This window comes from Trachinotus anak, unplaced genomic scaffold (assembly GCF_046630095.1).
Source record: "Trachinotus anak isolate AG129_WGS33_773 ecotype Australia unplaced genomic scaffold, CSIRO_AGI_Tana_v1 ptg000010l, whole genome shotgun sequence".
Lineage (NCBI taxonomy): Eukaryota > Metazoa > Chordata > Actinopteri > Carangiformes > Carangidae > Trachinotus > Trachinotus anak.
In genome coordinates, this window is record NW_027273861.1 from 16,046,360 (window position 1) to 16,065,750 (window position 19,391).

Here is a 19,391-nt window from a genome sequence, read left to right on the forward strand (position 1 = left end):
AATTTACAGCTCCACTCCCCTTCCATCAGGGAAAACCACTTTACCTGCACATATCAGATCTGGACTAGATCAAAAACAGCTTCTGATTTGTGAAATCTTTGTTATATTTATCAAAACACAAAAAGTGTTAATATCACAGCTATTTTGCCCTATCTACACCAGGTCAAGTCTAGATAAAAAACCTATAAAAATTATATCAAATCTGAAAGAAAATATTGAACCTGCACTAGATTAACCCAGAGAAGCTTCAGTAAAGACGTTCAAAAGCACAGTTTAAAATTTGTGAAATCTTTATTCCATTTGTGGGGGAAAAAAACATAATTACAAACATAATATACATTTCATAAATCTGAAAGCGAGTTTCAAACAGCGGTAAATTTCACAGTCTTTCACAATAAGTGGATCCAAAAACGCTCGAAATAACTTTCTTTAATTTACAAATCGGAAGCTAACTTCAGTGTCGTCAGAGTGGTTGCTTTTTTAAATTCTAGGTTAATTGTGTTATTGAGGTGCTGCCGATAACGTTATATAACGTTAAATAACTTTATTATTGGTTTGGGGGGAAAAAATATGAGTGAGGGAGAAATGCATGTTGGGTAATGTGGGAGGCAAAGATGGCGGCGTCCTCAACGGCAGGACGCGTTTTGACTCTTTGCAGGCAGTTTCAAAGTGTCTGTAGGATATCTTCCGCGATAAATGGGCAACACGGTGTTGTTAATGTGACCAAAGGGCAGAATCATGTTTACAGGTAAGAGGCTGTCGCGGTGATTTAACAGGATATTGTCGTGTGTTAATGCAGCGACGGTAAAGACAACGCGCTGACGTTGTTCATAATCAAATTAATAAGACCCCTGTGCTGCCCACGTATATGTACCGGTAATTGTGAACATTTAAGTCACTATGCACGAATAAGACGGAAGCCCCTCTAATTTAAACTGGAGAATCGGAGTTTGGATTGACAGGCCATGTCCTGACGTGTGGGGTTTGTCCACTGACATCGTGTCACAGACTCAGGCTTACTTACTGTTTCCTGTCACAGTTTGGCTTGGGATAAAACAAATGCGCCTCATGATGTGTTGACAGAGTAGCTGTAAAATTACTGAATCTGAGAGCAGAAAGTTAGGAACAGCTTGAGGATTAATCTGAAAGCCCAACAATATATTGTAAGTGTATTATTATTATTATTATTATTATTATTATTGTCAATGTCAATTCCACATGTATTTAAACATACATGTGGAATTGACATAATAATAATAATTGCTAATAGACTTTGGATGTTTTTAGCTTTGTTATCAACTGGATCAGCTGTGTTGAAATTGATATTAGAGGAGTCTCTGAGTCTTCTTGATCTATTTCCTGTAGTACTGGGATGCATATCAAGCCTCTCCCAGTACCTCTCAAGAAATTTTCTTATAGAAGTCATCCTTCAATCTGAAGTTCATTACTCAATAATTTAGTAAACTTTCTCCAGAGTTTTTTAAAAACTGTGTGAAGAAATTCCATATTGCCAGCTGTCAGTACCTTATTATTTTGAAATGACAACTATAATAGTGTCATAGCATTGGATTTACATAGATAATAGCATAATTGTTGTCTGTATTTTTATTTTTTGCTACTGAACAACAAGCCCAACAACAAGCAGTGAAATCAGTCTCTGGGGGTCAAAGGAAATGAGGATGTCCTGAAGGAAGAAAGAGCAGAAACATTTGCTCCTGCTTCAGGATTTCTCTCAGCCTCTCTGATGGACACTAAAGAAGATACTTCCAATTCACAATTTTAAACTCAGCTGTACAATATTAAGGATAACACATGTTAAATAACATTCTGTGTGGATTACCCCTTGAGGTCTTGACTGCATGAGTTTATTTTGTGCCCACCAGGGGAAATTCTCCACTCGTGGCCCTGTCTTGGTGCAGTCCCATCAGCTCCGTGGGTCAGTGTCGTGCCCTGCACACAACCGTCAGCAGGAGAGGGCTGGAAGAGTTCTTTGACCTCCCTGAGAACTGGGGAGAGAGCACTGTGAAGTCAGGTAAAGCACTGAAGTATTAAAGCCTTCAGGGAGCTTATGTCATGTGGCTGTGCAGATGTTTGTAGTTTTGTAGATCAAATTCAAAATAGACCTACAGAGAAACAATCATGGTGATTTTTGGAGAAGTCTTGGGAATGTTAGGGTTATGTGTAAGAATGAATAAACTCAAGACTGCTGAGTCAATTTATATTCATTATGTTACTGTGGCACAGCTGAAGTTACAGTGTATTCATGATAGCGGCTTTTCATACTGTTCCCCTTTGTTGTAATTTTGTAGGTGCACCGTGGACAGCCAAACAACTGAGAACAAAGAGCAACGAGGAGTTACACAAACTCTGGTAAGGACTGTTAAGATCACACTACCGCTTCAGACTGTATGAAGATCTATCTCCTGTGAGTAACGCTCTCCTTATTTCTCAGGTATGTGCTGTTGAAAGAAAAGAACATGCTTCTGACACTTGAGCAGGAAGCAAAAAGGCAAAGGGTTCAGATGCCGAGTCCAGAAAGAATAAGGAAGGTTGGTATGACCCTCAACTTATATTTCCATCATTACTGTAGAAAAAATGTGTTACATTTGATGCAGCCAGCCTTTGATAGAGCTAGATGGGATGCAAGATTTGCACTTGCAGTATTGTGTTTTCAGTTGGTGGTAAAGTACAAGCCCTGGCTAAGGTAAATCTGTCCATCCTCCTTTTCCCAGATTGGACGGTCCATGATGAGGCTGGAGACAGTGGTGAATGAGAGAGAGACGGCACTGCGCCTGCTGCAGACAGGACAGGAAAAAGGCAGGCCAGGAGCCTGGAGGCAGAACATATTTGGATACGTCTACTGGTAAGGGCCAAGCCTCTCTATATATCATGCCAAACATGCATGGAGAGAAACATTGAACCCATAATTAACCCTTTAATTCAATCATTTAATCACAGTCTGAGTGGATGTTGACGTGTGTAATTCATTGCATGAATTCAGATAAGCACAAACACACTTTATCCCAGGCTTTAGACAGATTTGAAGAGAATTGGAGAATTATATTAGAAAAGTACTGTTTGCAAATTTATGAATTGAGGTCAGATTCATATTCACAAAAAACCACTATCATTCAAACCTCCTTTGGATTTTGGCAGAATTTTTTAAGCGTAGGCAAAGCTGATTTTTAGACCTTCAGGCAGTGGTGTGTAATCTGAATGTAGTATCTTTTTAAAGGCCAGGTTTTGGAAAATGAATTGTGTGTAGTGGAATCACTCATATAAGACTTTTTTTTTTTCTTTCCCTCAGGTATCGATTCAAAGAATATGCAATTCCTTGGTACATGAATAGAAGATACAAGCGAAAGAGGTTCTACACACCCAAGTTTGTCCAACCACACATAAGGTGAGATACAGTATGGTGCACATTCAGTTTTAAATAAAAGGTGCAGTGTGTGGAGGAACCCTGAGTTTTGTTCCCTATTCTGTTCTCTAACAAAAATGTATTTGTTTTTTATTTACTTCTCTATCTTGCAGGCTGCGTATAGAGAAGTACCTTCGGGATAAGGCCAGGAAAGCAAACTTAAAAAAGCGCTCACAGGCTAAACTAAAGGAGAAGTTTCCTCAAATAAAGGTCTCCTCATCATGAAGTTTCAGGTTCCCATTGTGTAGATATTGAATTTTTGACAGCTATGATCCTCACATCTGTCCAGACACAAGGGCCTCTCCACGTTTTAGTTGACAAGTTAATCAGTCTGAACTGAGGGTTTTTCTCAAACCTGTCTGTGCAGAATAAAGGTTTATTTGTCCAGTTGTTATTTGAACCTACAAGATAAATTATGCTACATTATCCTGAAATGTATTGGTCACTGTATTCATACTTGTTATTAAACATACTTCTAATATTGAATGTTTTTTTTTCTCCTCAGAATATTTTGAGTCAATAAGGTCAATGGTTTGGAGATCATGTAACCCTGGATAACCTTTAAAATACACACACACACACACACACACACACACACACACACACACACACACACACACACACACACACACACACACACACACACACACACACACACACACACACACACACACACACACACACACACACACACACACACACACACACACACACACACACACACACACACACACACACACACACACACACACACACACACACACACACACACACACACACACACACACACACACACACACACACACACACACACACACACGCTTCTGTACAAATAAATATAGACATACGGTACTGTTTGTGTAAAAGTAAGATGTTACAATTTTATCAAAAACTCCTTTAAGAAATCATTTAACAAAAAAGGACTTTATTTTTTAAAAGACCATACGTAGCCAATGACGAGCAAAAGTGAAAATTAAATACAGATTTATTTGAGTTGACACTCTCACACCGATAAGCACAGGCACAAACTAACTGGCCTTGGCCTATGATGAGTTGACTACACAGAAGAAAGGCTTATTAACAAAAGACATCATTCACCTCAAACTTAATGTTGTTCCTCCAAATAAACAAACTAAAAACACGTAGTTTACCACGTCAGTGTTCTGCAGAAACCTTGCACAACAAATTTGGATTTACATTGTGTTTTTCCCCAGTGTGATGAAAAATATGACTTCAGGACCTACAGTACATGCTGATTAAAAAACTGACTTTCTGAAGGTGCAAGGTTACCACAAAACACCAGCAATCTAAAGATAAGGCAACAGACTGACTGTTATGACATAAACAAAGGAACTTAAAACCCATCTCTTCAAGGTGGAACAGTTTATGTTGTAGATGTCTGATTTCTACAATAAATCCCAGACAGGCTTATGGACAAACTGGGTATTAAAAGCAAATCATACAAAACAAACGATCTTCCATAGGTGTTCCTGAGTCCGGGGTCAGAGGTGAAGGTTTGATGATGAGCTTGTGGCAAAGATGTGATGGGGGAGATGGGTTCGGTATCAAATCAAGGGCACTTCCTGTCCACACACTGCTTTCCTCCCTCCTCATACTCCTGTTTGGAGATCCACATCTGCTGGAAGGTTCCCTGGCAAACCAAAAATCAATGGTTTTGCTTGAACAAATCTTCATTACAACAGACATGCAATCAGAATGAAAATTACAGAGGCAGGGATATAGTTCGTCTGTGATACAAACACATATCTAAAGACACACTGACAAGAAAACTGGATGTGTGAACACAGTTTTCACATTGCACCACCGCTTTTATCAAATTACATGTAACTGGGGCCGTATGTGTAAAACAGTAATCTAAGTAATATTCTGATGAAGATGAAATCGAAAATTTCCTATTTAATCTCAGGGTATGAAAGCCGTGATGCTCCTGTGCAGGCACCTTTAGCCCATATTGTGAAAAACATTAGCCAGTGTTCGCCTGATGGTCCAAGAGTCAGTTTCCTTTCTTTCAACAACTACTGCCATAAACATTTAAAAGTGTTGATACATTCTTATAATACAGTTTTAACGGGTCTGTATCCTTACGAGTGATGCCAGGATGGAGCCTCCTATCCAGGCACTGAACCGGCGCTCCACTGTAGTGTTGTTGGCTATCAGCTTCAGCCTCATGCTCTGCAATTCACAGACAAATACGTTCAACTCTGGCATTAAAAAATAATGTACAGTGACGTCTTTGAAGGTCAGATGATGGTCAGAGGATAATGACACTAAAACAGGAACGTATTTTAAATTTGCAGTGTATTATTCATTAAAGACTTAGATAATAGTAGTGATCAGAATATGTGGAGAAGTAGTGGTATTAACTCACCGGAGGAGTTTTCTGGGAGAGTTCTCTGTTCAGTCGGTCGGTGAAACCCTGAATGAGCGTGTTTCCTCCAGTCACCACCACACTGCCATACAAACCCTAAAACACAGCGAACGAGAGTTTGTTTTTAAATCAGTGCTGAAAATTGAACAGTAAATCTGAAGTGCGACACACAGAAACACTGACTGGCGCTGTTCAGCCTCTGATATCCTAACATCGTCAAATTAAAAACACGTTGCTGTTTATAAGCTCCGTCTACAAACCTAAGATAGTGGTTTGTTTTTTACACTCCCCGAAGATGGCGTGTTGCATTTAGCTACTGGCGAAATATCTTTAACAAATACATGAAAATCTAAAAGAACAATAAATATATTTTAGCCACCATAAAAATGAAAACATTTTGATACTGACCGGCCGGATGTCGATGTCACACATTCCCACGCTGGTCGTCACCACATGACCAACTCCTAACATGGTGTTTCCAGACAGGCCCTGAAGTGATGAGAACAAACAAAAAAATTTTATTGCACCCTCAAACAACTGATTCATAAACCATTAGAAAAACACACATTTATCGTCTTTTCACAGAACTGCAGGCTGTCTTCATTTGGAGCAATATTCAGTGATGGACTATGTTTAGACATTATGGTTGTAGCTACTCTGTTCGCTCCACTAATGAACTTGGGCTAATGGGGCGTGCTGAATGAGTACACACCTTGGCATTAGACGGGTCAAACAACCCCTCCGGGATCTTCAGTCTCTCAGCCCCGAAGTCACAGTTGTAGCCGTTGGGCAGCTCATAGTGCACTGTGGGCATCTGTGCAGCCACCCTGTTAAAAGAGTGGCAGGGTTACCTGAGAGTTCGTTCTTTAAGGGTTAAACTTACCTTTAAATGTTTCATAAGATTTTTGCTTCTAAGCATGAAAACCTCCACAGAAGTTGAGAGATTAAGTAAATGGTATTGTACATCAAGCTGATAAACCCCCCACATGTTAATGTTTAGATGAGCTCCAAAACTCCATTATTTTCTGCACTGACAAAGACTAGACTTAGTGGGCAACAAGGGTAGAAACATCTAAGTAATGAACACATTCATATTAAATTGCTTACTGTTCATCATATGGAGAATCTGACACCTGCAGCACAGATGCCTGGAAGTCCTGGATCACACACTGCAAATAGTACGACAAACTAGTTGACACACGTCCGTCCAAATAAAATTCGTACCAACAAAAAGAGAACTGCAAGCTTGACACAACTGAGCTGATGATACTGAATGTGATCACAGAAGAGCTCAGTGCTTACATTACACATGTAGTTGTGCCATGAGCGGGTGACTTGAGGTAGTTTCTCCTTTTTCTTCCAGCTGGCTTGGGCTCCCTCCCGCACTCCATCCTGTAAAGACCAAACACACTGTGGTTGACGCCAGCGGTTCTGAAGGATAATGACATCGAAGCCTAATGCAGATTGTGTAGATACTTTTAATTCAAATGCTGTATGATTATTTGATTGTATTTATCTAATCAGTCAGATATATGCTATACACTATACACTAAAATGCAGATTTTGAAAAAGTGTGACTTCAGCAGATCTCACCTTTGATGCAATCATATAAGGAGGGACTATTTCAACATTTAACTCTTGGAACAGCTCCCTACACTGCATGCTCATGAAGTCTCCAGCCAGGGGCGACTTGACGATGCCTGTCAGAGAGCGTGAACAACAACATGACTCAGATTCAAAGGAACAAAATAAATCTCTGTTCACTTACAATACAGCAACTCCACACCCTGTTTGAACTTACTCAGCTTGATGCATCACCATGACCATAACCATAACTGCGTCCTTAGAGATTCCCAGTTCTTCAGATTAGCAAACTCCTGAATCACTCTCCTCCTTTTTTTTCTGTTACAGCTCTGATTCCAATAGCTTTGTATCAAAGAGCATTACACTGCTGTTCTACAGCCTGAACCCTTTACAAGGAGCGGCAAGAATTATTATTAGCTTCATTCTTTATTAAAAAGTCTTCCTGTCCAATCATTGCAATGGGGGCTTGTAAAGACCGAAACTGGTAAGTCTGAGGTCCCTGCTCCAACCAGCAGGTGGCAACATAAACACTAGGAGAGAAACACCTGCATCAATGGGGGATGCAAGATTCTTCATCCTCTTTCAGTGTTGTATTCCCTCCCTTGTTTACCTATTTCCTAAGTAAAACCTGTAAGTAGACAATAACTCATTTACTAACACATGATTTATGTTCTTTTTTTTTTTTACCTTGCTGCAGGACGTAGCCATCATGTACTGGAATGGCTGTGGTGTGTGTGGCTCCGCTATCCAGGACCAAGCCTGTAGACCGCCCATTTGCAAATCTTTGATACTCAGAGTAAAGGAAGCATAATACAGTTCAACATGCAAGAGATCCCATATAAGTTCAACAAACTCATATTATCCTTTTCTGGATGAAGTGAATGAATGAAGGATACGCAGACAGCACAGCTGATTTGCAGAGGAAGAAGGCAGGAATGTTGTAATGCTCAAACATCAGCTCTGTTAGTTTCTCTCGTTTCGCTCTTGTATTCCACTGCAGACACAGAATAGAAGTTAAGACACTCGCAAAATATCATTGTCAGTACAACATAAATGAAAGCATTTATCCATGAGGGGAAATGGGGCTGGTGGACTTTCTAATCCTCCTCTCACCACACAAATATCAACAGCTACTGGAAGTATTTAACTAAGAGAGAATCGGACTTTGAAATATTAACCTTTAGAGAAAACAAGTTGTCTGATATTCAAATTGAACACGTATGAATATGACCTTTGTACAATTACAGAGAATGTAGTCTGTGTTGTTCCACTTGAACAAAGGCTAACTCACTGATGCTTCTGACATGAGCACTGGATGCAGACTGGGTTCAGACTTGAAGTGCATCTTGTAGGTGTGATCCAAAATGGCCTGGAAACTGTCCCAGTCTTCAACTGTAAACAGAGCAGAAAAGAAAACAACTGTGAACTTGCTGCTCATTTGCTATTTTTGGAGAGAACAAACATGAGATAGCCAAAATTTTTCAGATTCCACATGTAGTTTTGGGAACTGGTGCTCGGTTACTGGTGGACACCTACATAAAATATTCCTCTAGGGTTGAAGCTAAGTAATATTTTTATTGATAATAAAGATAAGTCTATAAGATGTAAGAAAATAGTGAAAATACTCATTCAAATTTCTCACAGTTCATGGAGCCGTATTCAGATGGCTTGCTCTATTTAACTAACAGTCCAAAACCCAAAGATATGCAGCTTATTCAATGACAACAAGGAAAAGCAGCAAGAAGGTGGAACCAGTAACTATTTGGCATTTTGCTAGAAAAATTTAAGAGATTAATTATTTATCAAAATAATTGCTGGTTAATTTTCTGTAACTAAATGATTAATCGGTTGATCATTGCAGCTCTATTTTCTTCACAGGTGGAGAGTTGCTCTCATTCCTGTGCACAAGTTAAAAACACACTGTACCTTAAGCACATAGCAGCTACATATTTATTTGTTTTAATCGTAGTTAAAAGCTTACAAAAAACTCAGCGTCACAAAAAACGTGTATCTTTCATCATCATCATCTTCACTGGGTCAGATGGTGGAGAAAATAGAGCGATGATGAGCTTTTTCAGATAATAATTTGTGCACCAGGCACCGGTGTTCCAGGTCAGCACTCTAAGGGAGCCTGTGGTCCCACGGCGCTGTTCTGCTGCAATTAAGATTGGTGTCACATTCATCTCTAAATAGCCTCACAACCAAACTCCACTGGAACACATTCTGATGAGCATCATCAGCTAGGTCAGTGCCCCAGAGCGCTTGTGGCAGATCCACCGTCGCTGATAATTCTGATGCGACAGAAATTAAACACGCCTGCAAAATGTAGCATTTGTCGCTGTTGCAAATCATCCCTATGGATGAGCACAAACTAATTAATGTTTGTAATCTTTGCTTGACATGACTGAGACGACAACAGTCATTTTCCGTCAGTCCACTAATCAATTATTTGATGAACAGTTTCAACACTACTCAACAATTTCGATGACTCAGATGATTAATGTTATTTAGCAAAAAAAAAAAAAAAAAACATTCACCTGTGCCAGTTTCACTAATGTGAGGATTTGAATATGATTTAAATTATTTGGATTGTTGTCCACTGTTGAATAAATTGTGAAACTGAGAAACTGTAATGGGCATTCTTCACAATTTTCAGACTAACCCCAAATGAGTAGTCGATTAGTACACTAAAAGTATTCGTCAATAATATCAATAACCATTAGTTGCAGCCCTAGTTTTGGCAAAGTGAGAAACACAGACTGATTTAAGTTAATAATGTTGAACTGATGTGAGGAAAAAAACCCACAACAACAGAAAATGAAAAACAAATCAGAAAATCTGAGACTGTAATGAATGGATGAGCTCGTTCAAAATTAATGAACTTCAGACCAGAGTAAAGAAACTGTCCATGGTCCAAATGTTTTGTTTTTTTTTAAGGATAACAGCTCTGCTTAAAGAGAGTCCAACTCTTCAGTACCAAGGACAGCTCTGGACATGTGACCCACATCTGGCTTTGGGTGTTCAACACATCCACAATTTAGACAAGTACAAATTTGGAGAGGAAAATGTGAACAGTGGCAGCCAGACATGGCACTGAGCCCAAGATGGTAAGGGGCTTGCTTTCCATCAAGAGGCCACTAGATGGGAGAGCTCATGATAATGAGTGGCCTTGGTCTTCAAATAATCTCATTAATATTTATGATGAGCAGCAGGCAACCATACGTCACACAGGGCTGTGACGAGTTCATCTACAAATTCGGTTCTGAGACCTAAACAGTCTAGTTATGGATATGGATCAAGCAGGCGGGATTATTAATATTCATAGCTGAGTTTACGTCACAGACCATGACAAGAAACAGGGTCATGCACTGACTAACAAACCATGTATGTTGATATTTACAACCCATATGAATCTCAGTACTGCATATAAATAACAGAGAAAAAAAAAATAAAATTGAAACATCCCAGTCAGTCCATTGTCTTTGAGTATAAACCAAGTTCTGTCTGTGCATGATGTTTCTGTCCACTCATTATCTACTACAACCAAGGACATGGCAGCACAAAGGCGTTCTTTGGATTTTAATTAGTGATAAAAATACACATCACTGAACACTCACTCATGCCATTCTTGAGTGGAGACATGACCTCCATGCTCTCTCTGGGTACCCTCAGCTGGTTGGTATCAATGTAGTAGGTGGTGCCACTCTGCTTGCTCTTGTCACCATCCGTTTCCATGGGTGTGCTGCCATCCTCTCGGTCGAGGGTCACACCTATCACTGTGGGGAAGTCCGCCTGAGCCGAACCAGCACACAGTGCAAGTCAGATACATTCTCACACGCCCTGTTTTACCATTATCAGATACTCATATCTAATAGTGACTGGACAAAACCTATTACAAGTTCATCCTCATCCCAAACTATGAGTGAATAAATTCCCATTTTTGTGAAAGACTGATTTTGCTGAAATGTGAAGCAATGCGCTTCTGGCTTATGAGGACAAAGAGTGCAAGACTGTTTTGAAATACTAAAAAGGACCAGATTTTGTTATCTAACAAAACCAGAAGGAAACATTAACTATCACGGTCATGCATTTTATCTGGGAAAATTAGAACACTATAGGGTTGGATTGTGTATCAGTTTTCAGAGGAATCATACCATGAGGATTATGTGTTCAGTTTTCCCCCCAGATTTGAATACATGTTAATACAGTATGTATTTGTAAAAATGGGTTGAAGTGTACTGAACCAAGACAACCAAGACAGATATTGCAATGCGAGTCACGATTTCAGTTGGAATGATCATTTTTGCATTTAGTTTCCACTGAAATTTTTTTTATGAAGATGATGATGTGATTTTTGTTGGGGCTTGTACCAAACAAGCATGCTGCTTTATGTCTGGAGAATATGATTTGTAGGCTGGGGCATCTCTGTACCACCACAATGCTTATAGTGTAAACAAAGCACAACAAAGTTGTGAGACATTTTACCTTTCAGCTTGACCATATTACAATTTTGATTATATTCCAAATAATTGTGCAGCCCTAGTTCAGACCCAATCGATTTTTTTCGATACTGAAACAAACTGCCCAGCCTAGTTAACATGATTGGCATGGCATGGTCTTATAGCTTCTGGGTACACATAGCTGGGTACTGTCATACAAACTCTAATATAGCACATTAATGAGGACACTTTGTGGTAGTGTGTAAATTATGTATGACTTATATTGAAGACATACATGTATCAATATTTAAAAAATGGCCAAAGCAGGAATGCTGAAAGAGCAAGGAGTACTGAGGGCGGTGTTTATGTGGTGAGGTTTAGCATCTTGTGACCAGGGCAGTTTGGGTTATCTCTAATTCTGTGGTATTTGCCTAGGACCAGTATTACATAGGCTATTGAGAGTACAGTCTACTGAGGGCCCATTAGCATACATCTCTGACACTTCACTATCAAAATGATATTTACACAATCAAGATCTCCACCTTAAGATCAGATAAACCAAAACCAAGCAAGTACTCTAGAATGATCTGAACTCAATTTATGCCGTCTGTCTCCAGGGTGATAGCCCTCATTTCTTGACATTGCCATACCCCCAGAGGGAAGATGAGGATGCTCAGAGGAAGAAAAGACACATAGTTAATCAGGTCATTTGACTGATTCACTTACCTTGGGACAGTCTTCTCCTGCGTAGCCAGCTCTCACGGAATAAGAGCCGATGTCGAACACCAAAGCTCCCACCTCATCTGCAGAAATGAGAGAAGTGCTATGAATATCATTGAAACTGTAAATCTAAATTTTAATTAATTTCCCTATGATTGTGAATGGGAATGCAATGATGTATAGTATATCAAAATAATATTGTCAGTTATAACTGTATGTAGTGTGTTGGCTCATATGCATCGTATATATCAACCTGGAGGAAGTTCAGTACAGTTTACTTTCTCAACAAATACATATTTTTTAAAGAGTTTAAGTTCGGTCTATGAAATGACAAATCACACTGTATTTTTTGCCATATAATTCCCATATGTTCCGTAAAGAGCAGTTGCTCAACCAATACTTTTTTTCTCAAATTTTTCCCCACCCACCCAAATATATTTGCCTTCCCATCATAAACACCAACACACAGAACACAAAACTGACACATTTACATCTGCACAACACTAATCTTCATCAGGCTAAAACTAATGCAGTCCAAAACAGCAGTCCAGCAGTAAATCCTCCCTTCAAGATTATAATGTTTTTTTGTTGATTTTGGTGGATCTAGTTTGTGGTGCTCTTGAACTGTATTCCATTATACAAAAAGAAGTGTCTGTTGTTTAGCCTACCCTTAATGATATAAATGGGGTGGGCAAAATAATCGAAACCCTGTATTTTGAACTTTTTATAAGAATATTTGGAATTATCTCCAGAAAGACCTTTCTGAAAAGCTTAAGATGTTTTATACATGAATTTTTTTTACAAATTTAAATGTGCATCTTTAATATTGTCACCAAGGAGTTAAGGACAGACACTGTACTGTAGGTGGTTCAGATTCAACAACTCATTCTGTCTTCCACAGCACTGTGGCCGGAGGACTGTATGTTACAGTGTAATGATGCTGTGATAAAGCTACTTGACATTGACATTTGACATTAATGTAAATGTTAAATCTAGGGTAGTTATATTTGCCATTTACGGCAGCATGAATGGTATATATTCAATCGCAGCAGATCCACTTAAAAGTAAATCCTCTCTTGAACAAGTTAAAGTTAACGTGGGAGTTGACGTTAAACAAACGTATCGTTAAATATAACGACCCCTCTCCAGTTTGATTTACTGTGAGATGCTTGGAAACATGTATCCCGACTTCTAAGAGAGCTTTATTTAATATTTACATCGCACAAACAACGGGATGTATTCTGGAGCTTGGCAAGCCCACTTTCATTCATTTCCTTGCTAGCTTAGCTAGGTAGCGGCACCGGGGTTGGTTTACATGATTGCTGCATAAACAAACTAAGCTCAAGCCACAAGACGACACGCTTAAACAGTCAATAAATCTACATATTCTTACACGCATAATGGTGAAACAAGGTTTACATAAAATATAGTTTTACCCAGTTAAAGCGGAGCTATACGTCAGTACAACTAGCGCCACTAGCTAACCACAAAGCTGGCTAAAGCTACGAACGGGACAACGTGGATAAGAGTTTAGTTTTATTTTAACGATCAGATCTCACTCACCGCCTCCATACACGCCGCCACTCATCTTCTAAATGATCACAACGACAGCTTTGTCAGTGTAAGTGGTGAAACTGAATCGCAGCCGCTGAACGGTTAATCACAACAAAGAGGCTCCGTTAGCATGGATCAGAGGAGCGAAGCAGGCGCCACACTGCGTCGAGGCCGCCGACCTATCAGAGGCCAGCACCGCGGGAGTACTTCCGCTTCAGCCGCCGTCACACATCGAGTCCTTCCATGCTGAGGAGCGGACGTGGCCCAGCTGACCTGACATCAACGTGAGTCCAAAAAAAAACTGTTCACAAGAGGCAGAAAGTCACTTTAGATGATTTAAAAGCAAACGAGCAGGTAGCGTAGGTGCATGTTTCGCGGCAGCGGGCAGATGTTGGTGGGTGTAAACTGCAGGACCTTGACTCACGGTCGTTTAGAAGCCGAACTCGGCGACCATGTCACGTCTTGTTGCAAAAGTTGCTGCGCTCTCATAGTGACATACAAGATGTGGGATTTAACAAATGCATGTTCAGAATGAGTGTTTTAGCACACATCCAGTGACACTGTCGGTACTTCTTCTGTGTCAGAAGTAAGATTTCACAGCCTCGTGGTGGGTCCAAAGTTGGATTAATTGCGCAAGCGCATAGGATGCATATGGTCGAGTAACCTGCAGGCCAGAGAGTTAAAGCATGGACCTGTGGTTATATAACCAGTGAAACCAATTTAAAGTCAAAACGCTTACAGCTCCAAAACCGAAAGTTAGAACCAGCTGCAATCTTTAATACATTGCGTTTAACGTGTGGCGTCTGTTTTTATTCACTGTCTGTTATGTATGCACTACCTGCAAAAGTTTTAAGCACTGAAAGTGAGGATGCTTAAAAAATATATATATTGCAATACACTTAGACACAATTTTTCAAGGTACTCAGCAGTTAAGTTGTTCCAAGCAGTTGTTCTGTAGATTAAGGCTTTCTCAGTGTTTTCTGTGTGGTCATGTGATCCCAGACTGACTCCATGATGTTAAGATCAGGACTCTGTGGGGGCCAGACCATCTGTTGCAGGACTCCATGTTCTTCTTGTCTCTGAACATAGTTCGTTATGACTCTGGATGTGTATTTGGGGTCACTGTTATGCAGCAGAATGAATTTGGGACTGAAACTAGTGCAGAGGACTGTAATCTTACACGTGTGTACTACATCCCGCATCAGACTATAATAAGACACAACGAGGGCTGTAGCAAACAATAATTTTTATTATCGATTAATCTGCGTTTTCACAACTGGTCTGTTAAATGTCTGAATATAGGGAAAACTACATTTCCTCCCACCCAAGGTGACCTTTGTTTGACCAACAAGCCAAACCCAAAAGAGAGTCAGCTTCATAACCAAGAAGACATAGAAAAACAGCAAATTCACACTCATTTAGTGATTTTATTTTTATTTTTTAATATTATCGCTTTTTTGTCTTAATAAAATGACATGATTAGTTGCAGATTAATCTTGTGTCAATCGACTTTATTAATTGACTAATAGTGTCAGTTTTAATAAGAATGTCTTACAATGTATGTGATGTGCAAATGTATACATTCTCAGAGAAGTTGTTGTGACAGAAAGCTCCTATTTTTATACTAGCTGTTTCTGGCCAACACCTGTTGACTGCTCTCATTCCCTTTGGCACATGTGCACTGTATCCTGCAGTGAACTATTACAAAACTGACGCAACGTTCAAGTTATTTATTAATTCTGAAATTGAAAGGTCATTTGATAGAACAGGAGAGGAAATGATAAGTTGAGTAATAGTTGATTGACATAATATTTGTAGGATATAAAATGACTATAGTTTAGTCATTTCCTGATTCAGACTTGACATATGTGGTGATTTGCTGCGCTTCGATATGAAGATAATTGTCAGGTGGAGCCCAAAACAATCTCATTGTTCAACAGTAATCTGAAATTGTTCTCCAAACCTTTAAACTTGAAAAATTAATGTTTAACTTTGTTTGCTTGTAGCACCCATGCAGCACTGCCTCACTCTGACACTTGCCCGGCACAGCAGGCTCCTCTTGAGAAATAGATTAGCATCTGTCCACTGCCAGCAGTCAGCAGCCATGTCAGGTCTCCTGATCAACCAGCCGAAATACTCCTGGCTGAAAGAGCTAGGCCTGTCTGAGGACAACCCCGGTGTTTACAACGGAAGCTGGGGAGGCAGTGGGGAGGTCGTCACGTCTTACTGTCCTGCCAACAATGAGCCCATCGCCAGAGTTACCCAGGCTACTTTGGCCGAGTATGAAGAAACTGTCCAGAAGACGAGGGAAGCTTGGAAGATGTGGGCAGATATTCCGGCACCGAAAAGAGGGGAGATTGTGAGGCAGATTGGCGATGCACTAAGAAAGAAGATCAAAGTCCTCGGGAGTCTGGTGTCCCTAGAAATGGGCAAAATCTATGTTGAGGGAGTGGGCGAGGTTCAGGAATACGTTGATGTCTGTGATTATGCTGTTGGTCTGTCTAGAATGATTGGCGGGCCCATCTTGCCTTCAGAAAGACCAGGCCATGCTCTGATCGAACAGTGGAACCCAGTCGGTCTGGTCGGCATCATCACTGCCTTTAACTTCCCTGTGGCTGTGTACGGCTGGAACAATGCCATCGCCCTGACCTGTGGCAACGTCTGCCTCTGGAAAGGAGCTCCAACCACACCTCTCACAAGTGTTGCAGTTACCAAGATTGTGGCTGAAGTGCTTGAGCAGAACAACCTGCCCGGCGCGATCTGCTCCATGACCTGCGGAGGCGCTGATATCGGTACGGCCATGGCGAAGGATGAGCGCGTGGATCTGCTGTCGTTCACTGGCAGCACTCATGTTGGCAAGATGGTGGCCATGATGGTGCAGGAAAGGTTCGGTCGCAAGCTGCTGGAGCTCGGCGGAAACAATGCTATCATTGTGTTCGAGGATGCTGACCTAAATCTTGTGGTGCCCTCTGCTGTCTTTGCATCTGTGGGAACTGCCGGTCAGCGCTGCACCACAACCAGGAGGCTGATGCTGCACGAGAGTGTTCACGACACAGTGGTTGAGAGGATCACCAAGGCCTACAAACAAGTCCGCATCGGAGACCCCTGGGATCCCAGCACTCTGTATGGGCCTCTGCACACCAAGCAAGCTGTGGATCAGTACCTAGCAGCTATCGAGCAGGCCAAGCAACAGGGCGGCACCATAGTCTGTGGAGGAAAGGTGATGGACCGTCCTGGAAACTATGTGGAGCCCACCATCATCACAGGGCTGGCTCATGACGCTCCCATCGTCCAGACAGAGACCTTCGTCCCCATTCTCTACGTCCTCAAGTTCAAGACAGAAGAGGAGGCATTTGCCTGGAACAATGAGGTGAAGCAGGGTCTGTCCAGCAGCATCTTCACCAAAGATATGGGCCGGGTTTTCCGCTGGCTGGGGCCAAAAGGATCCGACTGTGGCATCGTGAATGTCAACATTCCTACAAGCGGAGCTGAGATCGGAGGAGCCTTCGGTGGGGAGAAACACACTGGAGGAGGAAGAGAGTCTGGCAGTGACTCATGGAAGCAGTACATGAGGCGTTCGACGTGCACAATAAACTACAGCAAGGATCTTCCTCTGGCCCAGGGAATCAAGTTTGAGTGAAGGCTTGAAGTAGTTTAAGCTTCCATGAGCCCCAAAAGGACAACACTAAATGTTTTTAAGTTGCAGAATGTTGCCGAACAAATGCACGACATTTGTTTTTGCAGTTTTGCATCTGGAAAGGTCAATTTAATTTGAACAGAATTTGACACCATTTTGGATCTGTCTCATTAGTCATGTATGAAATCTATGTCTCTGGTTGTGGCTTTAGATAACTAGTCCTGGATTTGAAGTTTGAAAATAGTTTTATGTTAAAGTTCAAATATTTTTCCTGTGAAGGTTGGTGTGCACTTTTCTACAAGCACTTAGAAAGTGGGCTTGAGAGCTAGATGACTGTACTAGATACTTTATACGGTATAAAAAAATAAATCTTTATTTTGGAAGAAAAACTGGAGTTGACATTATCAATGTGCAGAATAAGACTATGACAGTCAATAAAGGTGCAGATGTGTGCTTTTGACAATTGATTGCATATGAACAGAAAGAACTTGTACTTCTGACATGGTAGAGCAAATAGCATTTCATCACAGACTGCTTGAAAAGGAGTTGGTGTTTGCATCTCTACTACAGCATTAATATACTGTACTTTGCATCTAAAGCACCCTTTTAAAGAAGAATCACAATGTGCTTTTCAGACTAACAACCAACAATAAATAAAGGCTTCTTGTTGATATGTGATATGTGTTTCTTTCCCAACTTTGTATTTACAACTAGAAGAAGTAGCAGTTGTTTCTAGAACTTTGATCAGTCATGAACATCAGCGCATTCAGTCATGTCTGCTGATGTTTTCTCATGCATCACCCAAGTATCACACGCTGCTGATTTTATCACAATGGGCTCCACAACCAGTCGTTTGAGGCTTTTTATCACTGGTGTTACTCATCACACATTTCTGGTATCGTTTTCACAACATTGTTCCCTGCAACTAAAATTATCTCAAAATAAAGCTGGCAGTAGGAGTACTGTTAAAAGATTGTTTTGAGATTACATTTTTTAAATGATGATTATAAGTATATTAGTGTGTGTATATATAGTAATTTCACTTGGCAGACTGGAACAATTCCTAATGTTTATAATGTTTATGATGTAAAGAGGGAGTTATACGTTATCAAAAGTGTGAAACTAATATAAATAATTGCAAAATTAACAACTTTTCTCTTTAAATATTATCTTTTCTTGTGGCCTCATGAAAACCCAATATGAAGTAATGTTCTAAAGTGGTAACCCTTCCTTATGCCACAAGTATGGCTATACAGACAAATATAGATGAACATTAAGAATTATTAAACCAAAAGCAGAAGTATTTCACTTTTTATATGTTATATGGGTTATATGTTATATTTGCATGAACAAACACATATATTCCTTATGTTTGCAAATATTAATTCAGAGACAAAGACGTGTACAGCCAGTTTTCCCAAAGTGACCCCAGAGAGGTCTATCTACCCAGTCACACGTAAAGAATAGTAAAATACATTTTAAGTAGATAAATTTCTTCAGCCAACCTCTGAAATAGGTCATCGGTTAAAAATCATGTTTATAAACAGTTCTCATGAATTAGAAAGAGGTCATGAAGCATACAGGTGATAAAACAGTGTTGAGTTTTGAGCTGTGAAATAGAGATAAGGGTCTCCACCCATGGCATGC

At 40.3% G+C, this 19,391-nt stretch overlaps 3 protein-coding genes across 3 annotated transcripts; 2 read left to right on the top strand and 1 right to left on the bottom strand.

Annotated features, from left to right (window-relative positions):
* The first annotated feature begins 588 nt into the window (after positions 1-588).
* On the top strand, positions 589-3,902 carry mrpl47 (mitochondrial ribosomal protein L47). The gene is made up of 7 exons (XM_071487921.1): positions 589-748; positions 1,884-2,032; positions 2,310-2,370; positions 2,453-2,549; positions 2,733-2,863; positions 3,308-3,403; positions 3,535-3,902. The coding sequence occupies exons 1-7, from the start codon at positions 600-602 to the stop codon at positions 3,644-3,646; spliced, it is 795 nt and encodes a 264-aa protein (XP_071344022.1). The 5' UTR covers positions 589-599; the 3' UTR covers positions 3,647-3,902.
* Positions 3,903-4,388: 486 nt separating this feature from the next.
* On the bottom strand, positions 4,389-14,287 carry actl6a (actin-like 6A). The gene is made up of 14 exons (XM_071487920.1): positions 14,117-14,287; positions 12,560-12,636; positions 11,012-11,186; positions 8,686-8,786; positions 8,291-8,388; positions 8,082-8,176; positions 7,404-7,510; positions 7,113-7,202; positions 6,918-6,979; positions 6,523-6,637; positions 6,219-6,299; positions 5,811-5,906; positions 5,528-5,614; positions 4,389-5,072 (listed from the first exon to the last, which is right to left on the bottom strand). The coding sequence occupies exons 1-14, from the start codon at positions 14,139-14,141 to the stop codon at positions 4,992-4,994; spliced, it is 1,290 nt and encodes a 429-aa protein (XP_071344021.1). The 5' UTR covers positions 14,142-14,287; the 3' UTR covers positions 4,389-4,991.
* On the top strand, positions 14,253-18,422 carry aldh7a1 (aldehyde dehydrogenase 7 family, member A1). The gene is made up of 2 exons (XM_071487919.1): positions 14,253-14,391; positions 16,114-18,422. The coding sequence occupies exon 2, from the start codon at positions 16,119-16,121 to the stop codon at positions 17,745-17,747; it is 1,629 nt and encodes a 542-aa protein (XP_071344020.1). The 5' UTR covers positions 14,253-14,391; positions 16,114-16,118; the 3' UTR covers positions 17,748-18,422.
* The last annotated feature ends 969 nt before the right edge of the window (positions 18,423-19,391 follow it).

What these genes read in the sequence shown, in the direction of transcription:
- mrpl47 (XM_071487921.1), top strand. Translation starts at nt 600, where the DNA reads ATGTGGGAGGCAAAGATGGCGGCGTCCTCAACGGCAGGACGCGTTTTG. An exon ending in GTCCAGAAAGAATAAGGAAG is followed by an intron (nt 2,550 to 2,732) that starts GTTGGTATGACC and finishes TCCTTTTCCCAG; the next exon opens with ATTGGACGGTCCATGATGAG. An exon ending in TTTGTCCAACCACACATAAG is followed by an intron (nt 3,404 to 3,534) that starts GTGAGATACAGT and finishes TCTATCTTGCAG; the next exon opens with GCTGCGTATAGAGAAGTACC.
- actl6a (XM_071487920.1), bottom strand. Translation starts at nt 14,141, where the DNA reads ATGAGTGGCGGCGTGTATGGAGGCG. An exon ending in TGGCTACGTCCTGCAGCAAG is followed by an intron (nt 7,511 to 8,081) that starts GTAAAAAAAAAA and finishes GCTCTCTGACAG; the next exon opens with GCATCGTCAAGTCGCCCCTG. An exon ending in CTTATATGATTGCATCAAAG is followed by an intron (nt 7,203 to 7,403) that starts GTGAGATCTGCT and finishes TGGTCTTTACAG; the next exon opens with GATGGAGTGCGGGAGGGAGC.
- aldh7a1 (XM_071487919.1), top strand. Translation starts at nt 16,119, where the DNA reads ATGCAGCACTGCCTCACTCTGACACTTGCCCGGCACAGCAGGCTCCTC.